The sequence below is a fragment of the Leucopleurus acutus genome (genome assembly GCF_964270905.1).
Source record: "Leucopleurus acutus genome assembly, chromosome: 18".
Classification (NCBI taxonomy): domain Eukaryota; kingdom Metazoa; phylum Chordata; class Mammalia; order Artiodactyla; family Delphinidae; genus Leucopleurus; species Leucopleurus acutus.
In genome coordinates, this window is record NC_139160.1 from 78,726,663 (window position 1) to 78,739,467 (window position 12,805).

The following is a 12,805-nucleotide window of genomic DNA, read 5'->3' on the forward strand; positions in this document are numbered from 1 at the left end:
GTGTGTGAGATAGGTTACACGCATGTAGAACAAGCATAGATGTGGGCTGCACGGGGACACTTGGCCTGACCGCCCCCCCCCACCGGCTCCCCTCGCAGGGAGCTTCCCCCCCACCAGACTCACGCCCTCTCATGAGTAGCCCCCCCCCCACTGTCTGGTCCCTGCCTTCCCTGACCCCCTTGAGAAACCATTCCCCCTCCTCCCCTGCCCCACACCTCATTGTCCTTTTAGTCTGTTTATCATGTGTTTGTAGCGTTTCATAGCACCTGAGATTATCTGGTTCATGGTTTTCTATTTTTGTCACTGTGTATACCGTCCTCCCACCCCCATGGCCACCACCGCCTTGGCAAGACTATCAAGTGTGAGTCCTTAATTGTGGGCACTTGTCTCTTACCCACAAATGTGTTCCTAGCCATGAGCCCAGGGACTTTACCCCAGTTCATGGCACACAGCTGCTAAAACCCTTGTAATCTCTGGAGTGACAGGAGTGTCCTCCGTATGCTAATGAGCTGACAGGTGGCTGGGACCCTGGATAGCTTCAGGATGGGAGCTGCTCATCAGAAAGACCAGGCGTGATTATAGCATTGGAACCTCCAGCCCCATCCCCACCTCTAAAGAGGGAAAGGGTTGGAGATTGAGTTCAGTCACCCATGGCCAGAGGTTTAATCAATGATGCCTGTGTAACGGCGTCTCCATAAAAATCCCTGAAGCATGGGGTTTGAAGAGCATCCCAGCTGGTAAACACACGTATCCCACTGCCAAGGGGGTGGAGCCGAGAGAGCCCTGTGCATCTCTCCATCGGGCTGTGCCTGATTTGTATCCTTTATAATAAACCAGTAATAGTAAGTAAAGCACTTCGCTAAGTTCCATGAGTCAGTCTCATTCAAGAACCCCCTGAATTTATAGCCGGCCAGTCAGAAGTACTGGTGACAACCTGGGACTTGCAACTGGCTTCTGAAGTGGGGACAGTCCTGTGGGATCTGACATTAATTCCAGGTGGATAGTGTCAGAACTGGGTTGAGTCATGGGACACCCAGCCTGTGCTGGACAGCTGGGGAGGTGGTGTTGGAAAAAGCTTTGGCTTCAGAAATATTGTAAAAACAGTTCATAGGTGCACAAAATTATTTGTTGGATGGATGGAGACTTATACTGTTGCACTGCCCTGTGGTTTGCATATATTAATTTTTAATTAAAAAAAGATACACTGTTGTCTGAAAGGATCCCCCACAGGCAGGGAACATAGTCCACTGATGAGAAGCAGCTGGCAGCGTTTGCCTGACGGTCTATGTTTCATCTTAAATGGACTCGTTTAGTCTAGGTGTATCTGTGTGTAGTTTTTGTCTGCTGCAACTTACATAAGTTCACTTTTATAAGTGAGAACAAAATTCTCACAAGTAGACTTCGGTTCATGTTCTACAAACTGACTGTACCTGTGGTACTTAAAGTTCAAAGAGCAGGAACAGGGAGGAAGAGGCCTAATTTCATACCTAAACGAACGTATCATAGGAACCTTCTAAATCTGTTTCAAGAAAGAGAGTAATAGGTGTTTTTAAAACTATTCTCAGTCATTAATATAAAGCCATCCTTTAAAAAATTTTTTTCCTTATTACTGAAGTAATACATGTTCATTTTAGAAAAACTGGAACCTGTAGATGAAAGGAAAGAAAATAATTTCATTTCTGCCAACTAAAAATAATAACTCTTAACACAGTGTTGCCAGCCTTTTAGAGGTTTTTCTATGTGTGTGAATGAACATGCAAATAGAAATTGGATCATTCCACTTTGTAACATTCTTTTCTTCGTTAATATAATATCTTTTTTATTACATTATCCTAAATTGTTTTTCATAACTAGAAAGTATTTCATTGAAAGAATGTTCCCCTGTGTATTTAACCAAAAACCTGTTCATTGGACCTTTAGCTTATGTTTTTTTGCTATTCAAACGTTTGGGCTCAATGTTGGTGTATATTTTAAATTATTTATTAAATACCTTCTTTTATACTATATTCCTAAAGTGACATTTTACTATCATTATAATTTCTCAGCTTCTCAAGAAATCAGAAAAGGGGGAGGAGTCAAGCAGTGAGAAGCCAAAAGAAAGAGGAGAGGAAATCGACACCAGAGGTGGGGAGCAGGGAGTCGGTCCCAGCTGTGTAGTCGCGAGGCCCAGGCCCTTGCACAGCTCGCTGCAGGAGCTCAGGGAAAAGTGAGCCGTGCTTTTGTTTCTCTGACCACGTTAAGCACCCGAGGTTGCCATCGAGTTGTGGTTGTACATCCTTTGTCAGTATGGGTGCTTGTATTTCATAATCTACCTGGAATTCAGGAGTTTGCTGGGCTGCTCTTGCCCACACCTTTGTCTCTCCTTGGCCAGCAGTCACGCTGATGGTGGACTGCTCAGTCTGCATCCTCGAGGCTGTCTTCAAACAGGGAAGTGTCCTGGTATTGTTTCCTCCATATCTCCTCTCCTGGTTATTCTCTTGGATTCCTGCCTCTGCACTTCCATCTTCAAGATCTCCTTCCCACTCTCTTTACTTGGTGATTTTATCAGTTTGTAATTTTCCTCTGTCTTTTGAGATATCTTGCCCTTTTGATCTTCCAGACCTCCTTCAGCGTAGCTGCAGAATTGTAAATTGGAGAGCCCAGCCTTTTAGGTGCTGGAGATCTTCTGTGATACAGAAATAGAGTCCCAAGTGATGCCCTTTCTCTGTTGGAGTGGTCAGTCCTCTGGTCCCGCCAGGATCTGCCCAGCAGCCGTGGATGCTGGTGTCCACTGGCCCCGCCTCTACGTGGCGGGGGTGTCCCCCGCCTGCTCACGCACAGCGGCTCATGAGAGGAGTTTGAGCAGAGTGCTCTGGGGACGGGATGCACGGCAGCCTCAGCAGGGTCCACAGTCCTGGGTCCACAGTCAGGGGGCCGTGTGCAGCTGGGATTCTTGTTCCCCTGACCCAAGGCTCCTCCCCATGTCCTGCACGTGGGTGCCTGCAGAGCTTCCTGGAGCCCAGGACCACGCTGCTCAGAGGGGTGGCTAGGGGTGAGTTTGGAGGGGAAATGGCAAGGTCGTGGGATGAGGCTGCTTTTCGCCCAGAATCACAGTACTCGGAATGACTTCCTACTACCTTTCTTGCAGTTGTGATAAAGGTTTCCTTTCTTCTTTATAGGGATTCTGGTTAATTGGTTTGTTTATAAGATTAATTTGTACATGACTATCAAATCTGTGAGCATTCTGGTTTATGTTACGGGCATATCTCTTATTATTGCTTATGATACAGCAGCGCCTTTGGCATGTTTCTGGCACAGATTTGTGCTTGTAGCTCTTTTTGTTCCCACCAGCCCTGCTGCCATTGCGTGCGGGGAGCCACAGACGTACGTATATGAGGCTCGTGGAGAGAAGGACTTTAAGAACCAGATGAGCTAAGAAGCAACTTATTTACTTACTGTCCCTTTAACTCAGTTTGATGTGTGCATGCATTAATTTTTTTAGTTAAGTTTTAGCTCTGCTTGGAACAGAAACTCAGCTGTAAATACCAGCTCTGTGTCACGACGGATGTGCACCTGGGCTGCTAGGAAAGTCCCTTGAGTACTTTTAGTCTCATTTACTTTATCTGTAAAAAAAGGGAGGATTATATTTACTAAGAATTATAAAAATATGTGTATATGGTACCTTAGCATAGTGCCTATTACATATGTGTGACTCAAGTGTAACAGTAAATGTTGTTATTACTATTGTTTATTCACGTTTTCAAGTTTCTTATTGAATGCCTGTCGTGTGCCCGTCATGTGCAAACTTGGCACTGCAGTGATGAGCAGACTTACATATCCCCTGTCTGCTTTTGAACTTATAGTCTGGAAGGGAAGACGGGTAATTGACAAGCAGTTTATGGAAGGTTATTGATAATTTGTGTTGAATCACAGGTCAGAAAATGACAGTGATAAAGAGCAAAGGGGCGTGGAGAGAAGATTCCGAGAAAAAGAACTTGAAGCACAAAGATACCACTTGGATGACAGCAGAAAACATAGAGCTCACTATGAGTTGGATAAGTTTTCAGGAAGAAGCAAAGAAGAGCTGAAAAGGGGGAAAGGATTCACCCCAGACCGAGGGAAGAAGGGGAGCCAGGATGGGGGCGGCCCTGTGGGGGCAGCAGAGACACCAGGAAGGGAGAAGAGTGAAGATGAGCTGGCACCCAAGAAGGAGGACACGGGAAGCAAGGTTCTTTTATTCACTGGGGATAACCTTTCACTTCATTTTCGTCTGCTCAGAGTATCAACTGTAATCCTGCAGGCTTACAACTGCTTTTCCAGACAGAAATGTTTTATCTAACCAAGAGTCTTGAGGTGTCTTGAGGTGCAGGATCGTAGCTTCTGACAGCGTCCTAGGGAGCTCACTGCCCTGAGAGTCTGTATTTGCAGAGCAGTTATTCTTGTCCAGTGAGAGGCACCAAGTCCTGAAATGAAACCAGCATCATCTTTGCTCAGAGAATCAATTTTTTTTTTTTAACCAGGAAAGAAAAAGAACCTTCTATTTAGTATAAAACTGGCACATTCACACTATTTGCTTGAGAATAAGTAATGGAAAGATTATACATTTTACCCCTAAGACAGTAAGGAAAATATTAATGACATGTCATGGTGCTTTCTTTTACATTATTAACAGAGTTACGATTTTTTTAAATTGAAGTTTAGTTGATTTACAATATTGTGTTAGTTTCAGGTGTACAGCAAACTGATTCAGACATTTTTTCCAGATTATATCCCAATATAGATTATTACAAGATATTGAATATAATTCCCTGTGCTATACAGTAGATCCTTGTTGCTTATCTATTTTTATGTATAGTAGTTTGTATCTGTTAATCCCATACTCCTAATTTGTCCCTCCCTCCTTCCCTCTCTCCTTTGGTAATTATAAGTTTGTTTTATGTGTCTGTGAGCCTGTTTCTGTTTTGTATATACATTCATTTGTATTATTTTTAGATTCCATATATAAGTGATATCATATAGCATTTGTCTTTCTCTGTCTGACTTAACTTCACCTAGTATGACAATCTGTAGGTCGATCCATGTTGCTGCAAATGGCAGAATTTCATTCTTTTTTATGACTGAGTAATATTCCATTGTATATATACCACATCTTCTTTATCCATTCATCTGTTGATGAGCATTTAGGTTACTTCCATATCTTGACTACAGCAAGTCCCCTACATATGAATGAGTTCCATTCTTAGAGCATGTTCATAAGTCCAATTTGTTTGTAAGTCCAACAGAGTTAGCCTAGGTACCCAACTAACACAATCGGCTATATAGTACTGTACTGTAATAGGTGTATAATACTTTTCGCACAAATAATATATAGAAAAACACAAAAAATAAAACATTTTTAATCTTACAATACAGTACCTTGAAAAGTACAGTTGTCCAGTACAACAGCTGGCATACAGGGGTTGGCATCAAGTGAACAGGCAAGAAGAGTTACTGACTGGAGGAGGGAGAGGAGGTGGGAGATGGTAGAGCTGAAGGGTCATCAGCAATAGGAGATGGAGGGCAAGCTGCAGTTTCACTCACACCTGACATTGATGGAACACACGTTTGCATCTTTGAAAGTTTGCAACTTGAAGGTTCACATGTAGGGGACTTATGTATTGTAAATAGTGCTGCTGTGTACATTGGGTGCATGTGTCTTTTCGAATTAGAGTTTTTGTGTTTTCCACATATATACCCAGGAGTGGTATTGCTGCATAATATGGTATCTCTATTTTTAGTTTTTTTAAGGAACTTCCAAACTGTTTTCCATAGTGGCTGCACCAATTTACATTCCCACCAACAGTGAACGAAGATTCCCTTTTCTCCACACCCTCTCCAGCGTTTACTGTCTGTATACTTTATAATGATGGCCATTTTGCCCAGTGTGAGGCGATACCTCATTGTGGTTTTGATTTGCATTTCTCTAATAATTAGTGAGGTTGAGCATCTTTTCGTGTGCCTGTTGGCCATCTGTATGTCTTCTTTGGAAAAGTGTCTATTTAGGTCTTCTGCCAATTTTTTTGGATTGGGTTGTTTGTTTTTTTGATACTGAGTTTTATGAGTTGTTTATGTATTTTGGATATTAACCCCTTGTTTGTCACATCATTTACAAATATTGTCTCCCCTTCTGTAGGTTGTCTTTTCGTTTTGTTGATGGTTTCCTTTGCTGTGCAAAAGCTTTTAAGTTTAATTAGGTCTCATTTGTTTATTTTTGCTTTTATTTCTTTTGCCTTGGGAGACTGACCTAAGAAAATGTTGCTACGATTTCTGTTGGAGAATGTTTTGCCTAGGTACTCTTCTAGGAATTTTATGGTGTCATATCTTATATTTAGGTCTTTAAACAATTTTGAGTTTATTTTTGTATATGGTGTGAGGGAGTGTTCTAATTTCATTGATTACATGTAGCTGTCCAGCTCTCCCAACACCCCTTGCTGCAGAGACTGTCTTTTCTCCATTGTATATCCTTGCTTCCTTTGTCATAGATTAATTAACCATAGGTGTGTGGGTTTATTTCTGGGCTCTCTATTCTGTTCCATTGATACGTATGTCAGTTTTTTGTACCATGATGCTTTGATTACTGTGGCTTTGTAGTATAATCTGACATCTGAAAGTGTTATGCCTTCAGCTTTGTTCTTTTACCTCAGGATTGCTTTGGCACTTCTGGGCCTTTTGTGGTTCTATATATATTTTAGGATTATTTGTTATAATTCTGTGACAAATGTCATGGGTATTTTGATAGGGATTGCATAAAATCTGTAGATTGCTTTGGGTAGTATGGCCATTTTAACAGTATGAATTACTCTGATCCAAGAGCATGGGAAATCTTTCTGTTTCTTTTTTTTTTTGAGGTACGCGGGCCTCTCACTGTTGTGGCCTCTCCCGTTGTGGAGCACAGGCTCCAGACACGCAGGCTCAGTGGCCATGGCTCACGGGCCTAGCTGCTCCGCGGCATGTGGGGGCTTCCCGGACCGGGGCATGAACCCGTGTCCCCTGCATTGGCAGGTGGACTCTCAACCACTGTGCCACCAGGGAAGCCCTCTATATCTTTGTATCATCTTCAATTTCTTTTATCAGTGTTTTATAGTTTTCAGCATATAGATCTTTCACCTCCTTGGTTAAATTTATTCCTGGGTATTTTATTTTTTGACATGATTTTAAATGGGATTGTTCCTTTACTTCCTCTTTCTGATATTTCATTGCTGGTGTAAAGAAACAACAGATTTCTGTGTATTAATTTTGTATCCTGCTACCTTGCTGAATTCATTTATTAGTTCTAATAGTTATGTGTGGAGACTTTAGGTTTCTCTATAGAAAGTATCATGCCATCTGCAAATAATGACAGTATACTTCTCCCCTTCAAATTTGGATACATTTTATTTCTTTTTCTTGTCTGATTGCTGTGGCTAGGACTTCCAATACTATGTTGAATAGAAGTGGTGAGAGTGGGCATCCTTGTCTTGTTCCTGAATTTAGCAAGAAGGCTTTTAGGTTTTCACCATTGAGTATTATGTTGGCTGTGGGTTTGCCATAAATTGCTTTTATTATGTTGAGATATGTTTCCTCTGTACCCACTTTGGTGAGAGTTTTTATCATGAATGGATGTTGAATTTTGTCAGATGCTTTTTGTGCATCTACTGAGATAATCCTGTGGTTTTGCTCTTTCTTTTTGTTAATGTGGTGTATCACATTGATGGATATGTATATGTTGAACCATCCCTGCAAGCCTGGAATGAATCCAACTTGATCATGGTTTAATGATTCTTTTTATGTGTTATTGGATTTGATTTGCTAATATTTTGTTGAGGATTTTAACATCTATCTTCATCAAAGATATTGGCATGTAATTTTCTTTTTTTGTAGTGTCTTTGTATGGTTTTGGTATCAAGGTGAGGGTGGCTGCATAGAATGAATTCGGGAGTGTTCCCTCCTCTTCAATTTTTTGGAATAGTTTTAAAAGGATACGTATAAGTTCTTCTTGTATGTGTGGTAGAATTCCCCACTGAAGCTGTCTGGTCCTGGACTTCTGTTTGTAGGGAGTTATTTTTTATTACAGATTCTATTTCACATCCAGTGATTCGTCTGTTAAAATTATATGTTTCTTCTTGACTCAGTTTTGTTAGGCTGTATATTTCTGGAAATTTGTCCATTTCTTCTAGGTTGTCCAATTTGTTGGCATATAACTGTTCATAGTGTTCTCTTATGACTTGTATTTCTGTGGTATTAGTTTTTATTTTCATGTCTTTCATTTCTTATTTTATTTATTTGGGTCCTCGCTCTTTTCTTGGTGAGCCTGGCTAGAGGCTTGTCAATTTTATTGATCTTTTAAAAAGAACAGCTCTTGGGCTTCCCTGGTGGCGCAAGTGGTTGAGAGTCCGCCTGCCGATGCAGGGGACACGGGTTCATGCCCCAGTCCGAGAAGATCCCACATGCCGCGGAGCGGCTAGGCCCATGAGCCATGGCTGCTGAGCCTGTGCGTCCGGAGCCTGTGCTCTGCAATGGGAGAGGCCACAACAGTGAGAGGCCCATGTACTGAAAAAAAAATACAAAAAAAAAAAAACAGCTCTTGGTTTTATTGATCTTTTCTGTTTTTTTAATCTCTATTTCATTTATTTCCTCTCTGATCATTAGTATTCCCTTCCTTCTGCTAGCTTTGGGTTTTGTTTGTTCTTGTTTTTCTAATTCTTTTAGGTGGTAGGTTAGGTTGTTTATTTGAAATTTTTCTTGTTTCTTGAAGAAGGCCTGTATCGCTATGAACTTGCCTCTTAGAACTGCTTTTGCTGCATCCCATAGATTTTTGTAAGGTTGTGTCTTCATTTTTTTTTGACTCAAGGTATTTTGTGATTTCTTCTTTGATTTTATCATTGACCCATTGGTTTTTTAGTAGCATGTTGTTTAGTCTCCATGGGTTCATTCTTTTCCCATTGTCCTTTCTGTGGTTGACTTCTAGTTTCATACCACTGTAGTCACAAAAGATGCTTGAAGTAATTTCTGTCCTCTTAAATTTTTTAGGCTTGTTTTGTCACCTAATACATGGTTTGTCCTAGAGAACGTAACATGCGCACTTGAAAAGATGTGTATTCTGGGTTTTTTTGGATGCAGTGTCCTGTAGATATCAGTTAAGTCCAACTGGTCTGTTGTGTCATTTAGGATTTCTGTTGCTTGATTTTCTGTCTGGATGATTGGTCCAGGGATCTGATGTCAGTGGGATGTTAAAGTCTCCTGCTATTATTATATTATTGTCAATTTCACACTTTATGTCTGTTAGTATTTGTTTTACATATTTAGCTGCTCCTCTATTGGGTACATGTATGTTAACAAGTATAATATCCTCTTCTTGTATTGATCCCTTTATCATTATATAATACCCTTTGTTGTCTTTCTTTATGGCCTTTGTTTTAAAGTCTAATTTGTCTGATATGAGTATTGCTACTCCCGCTTTCTTGTCATTTCCATTTGCATGAAATATCTTTTCCCATCCCCTCACTTTGTCTGTGTGTGTCTTTCACCCTGAAGTGAGTCTCTTGTAGGCAGTATATTGTAGGTTCTTGTTTTTTTATCCAATCTACCACTTTTTTGATTGGAGCATTTAGACCATTGACATTTAAAGTAATTATCAATAAATATGTACTTACTGACATTTTAATCCTTGTTTTCCAGTTGTTTTTTGTAGTTCTTTGTTCATTTCTTCTTTTTCTTCTTTTTGTTTTTCTTTTTGTGGCTTGATGATTTTCTTTTGTGGTATGCTTGAGTTTCTTTCTTTTTGGTTTTTGTGAATCTATTGTATATTTTTTATTTGTGGTTACCATGGAGTTTGAGTATGTTAACCCATCACTAAATCTATTTTCTTTACACTGATAGTAATTCAAGTTCAAAAACATTCCAAAATACTTACATTTTAAAACTCCCCTCCCCCACATTTTGTGACTTGTAATGTCCTGTTTTACATGTTCATGCTTATCCTTTTACTGTTAATTGTAGTTATAATTGCTTTTACAATTTTTTTTATTGTTTTTTAACCTATGTACTGGCTTATTTAAGTGATCTCCAATCATTTTATATACTTGCCTTTCCTATAGATCCTTGCTTCCTTTCTATTTAGAGAAGACCCTTCAATATTTCTTTAAGGGTAGGTTTAGTATTGCTGAATTCTTTTAGTTTTTGCTTGTCTGAGAAATTCTTTATCTCTTCTTCTATTCTAAATGATAATCTTGCTGTGTAGAGTATCCTAGTTGTAGGTTTTTCCCTTTCAGGACTTTGAGTATATCATGCCACTCCCTTCTGGCCTGAAAGTTTCTGCAGAGAAATCAGCTAATAGCCTTCTGGGGGTTCCCTTGTAACTAACTCCTTGTTTTTCTCTTGCTACCTTTAGAATTCTCTCTTTATCTTTCACTTTTGTCATCTTAATTCTGTGTCTTGGTGTGGGTCTGTTTGGATTCATCTTGTGTGGGATGCTCTGTGCTTCCTATACCTGGATATGTGTGCCCTTCTTTAGGTTTGGGAAGTTTTCAGCCATAATTTCTTCAAATACATTTTCAATCCCCTTCTTTCTCTCTTCTCCTTCTGGAATCCCTATTATGTGTAGGTTGGCACATTTTGTATTACCCCATAGGTCTCATATTTTGTTTCCTTTTTTAAACTTTGTCTTTCTGTCTTCTTCTCTGATTGGGTGGTCCCCATCATCCCATCCCCAGATCACTTACGCATTCTTCTGTGTCACTCAGTCTGCTGCTCATCGCTTGATTGTTTTTTCTCTCAGAAACCGTCTGTTTTTGGTTGGTTCATCTTTATAGTTTCTAGTTCCTTGTTACAGTGATCTACATTTCTATCAATAATCTTTCTTAATTCAGGTAGCACCTTTATTACCTCCTTTTTGAACTTGGGGTCCAGTAGACGGATGAGCTCTGTTTCATTATTTGCTCTTCCAGGAGATTTCTCTTGTTCTTTTAATTGGGAGTTCCTCTGCCTTTCCACTTTACTTCATTTTCTCTGTCTCTAAGAATTTAGGAGAAAGACTTATCTACTGAGGTCTTGAAAGTGTGTTTTTATGTGGGACTGTCCCTGTGCAGACGGTGTGTATTCAGTGTTTTTGGTGCCAGGGCTGGTTTTGGTATGCCCACCAGCCACGTCATTCCTCAGGGTGTGCTGTCCGTAAGCCCCGTGATAGGGGTGTGGTCAGAGCCTGGGCTGGCTGTGAGGTGGGGCCTCCTTTCTGCTCCATGGCTGTCACTGCCCTGTCGGGGGTGGGGGCTCTGCTCCCCAGTTGTTGGAGTAGAAGCCCTGAGGGTCGAGTTCAATCAGGCTCCGTTGCTCTTGAGTGTCTGCCCCAAAGGAGGTGAGTGCTGAAGCAGTTGAGGCCACAGAGGACCTAGGCGTCACCTGTGTAGGTGTCCACAGTTCTGCTCAGAAGCAGCCCGGGGTCGCATCCCTTTCTCTGTTGTGTTCATCCCAGATCTCACACAAGGCTGTGGTGTGGAGTAGGCTGGGGCTGGGGGTTGGGACGTTGTGGGTACAGGAATTGAGGTGGCTGCACTGCTGTGTGAGACCTGTCTGCCCCAGATCCAGCACTAAGCTGCCATGTGGACTGGGCGGAGCCAGGGGCTCACACTGACAATGGCTGTTGCTGCCCCACCTGGACCCCACCCGAGACACAGGCCTGTCTCTTCACTGCTAGGCCGAGTCTCTGCCCAGATCTCATGCCAGGCTGTGGTGTGCAGGGAGCCATGCCAGGGTGTTCACCCCTTCAGGTCTGGAGTGCAGAGAGGTGGCAGCTGCGACTGCAAAGCTCTCCCCGCCCTGACTGTCAGCACGCTGCACACAGGCCCTCCTTGTGAGTAGAGTCCCAGCTTCTCCAGCACCTCTGTCTGTCTCAGCGGATTTCCCAGCAGGCAGGGGGGCCGTCTCCTCCGTGCGGGACCCTAGGACTGGGATGCCCAGGGTGTTGCTCAGCCTGCCTGCTCCCCAGGGCGAGGGTCCACCACGAGGACTTTCTCCTCCTTACAGATCTCCCCGGGGCACAGGTCCTGACCCGGTGCCTTTCCTTCTGTCCAGACCAGTTACATGGAGCTCTTTCTTGCAGCTTTGGCTGTGTAGAGGGTCTTCTGCCAGTTTCTGTGAGAACCATTCCACAGGTAGATGTGTTTCTGATGTGTTTGTGGGGGGAGGTGATCCCCCTCCAAGAGCGTTCTGATTATTAGTGGAGAATGAGGTGGCCGTAAACACCCAGGCCAGCTCTGCACAACCGGCATGGCACTGGGATCACATCGTGGCAGAGGAGCACTGTAACGGGTCATCTCCCTGCCAGGCCCGGCCCCGTGGTGCTGGCCAGCCCTCACAGCCTGGCGTCCAGGTGAGCCGAGGGCACGGAGGCCAGGGCTGCAGGCCGTATCCACGTGCCCCGCCACCCCCGAGCCTGGCAGCCTCCCTCTGTCCTGTGTCTGATTCTGTCATTTCAGGAAGCTGTAGAAATGGGAGCACAGCATGGAACCTTCTGAGGCTGGCTTTTTCACTCAGCATAATCCCCACAGATCCATCCAGGGGGTGGTGGGTATCAGCGATGTTGATTTTTATTTATTTATTTATATTTTTTTATAAATCTATTTATTTATTTTTGGCTGCGTTGGGTCTTTGTCACCGCGCGCAGGCTTTCTGTAGTTGCGGTGAGTGGGGGCTACTCTGTTGCGGTGCGCGGGCTTCTCCTTGCTGTGGCTTCTCTTGTTGCGGAACGTGGGCTCTAGGCGCACGGGCTCAGTAGTGGCTCGCGGGCTCTAGAGCACAGGCTCAGTGGTTG

The 12,805-nt window shown here is 42.7% G+C and overlaps 1 protein-coding gene across 2 annotated transcripts in view; it reads left to right on the plus strand.

Annotated features, from left to right (window-relative positions):
* Window positions 1-12,805, plus strand: part of UPF3A (UPF3A regulator of nonsense mediated mRNA decay) — a gene marked incomplete at both ends in the record, with an annotated part of 40,911 nt that overhangs the window by 10,773 nt on the left and 17,333 nt on the right. For both annotated transcript variants that reach the window (XM_082859174.1, XM_082859175.1), the window contains 2 exons: window positions 2,046-2,206; window positions 3,913-4,207. In XM_082859174.1, coding sequence (XP_082715300.1) covers window positions 2,046-2,206; window positions 3,913-4,207 — 456 coding nt within the window. The remainder of the gene's footprint in view (window positions 1-2,045; window positions 2,207-3,912; window positions 4,208-12,805) is intronic.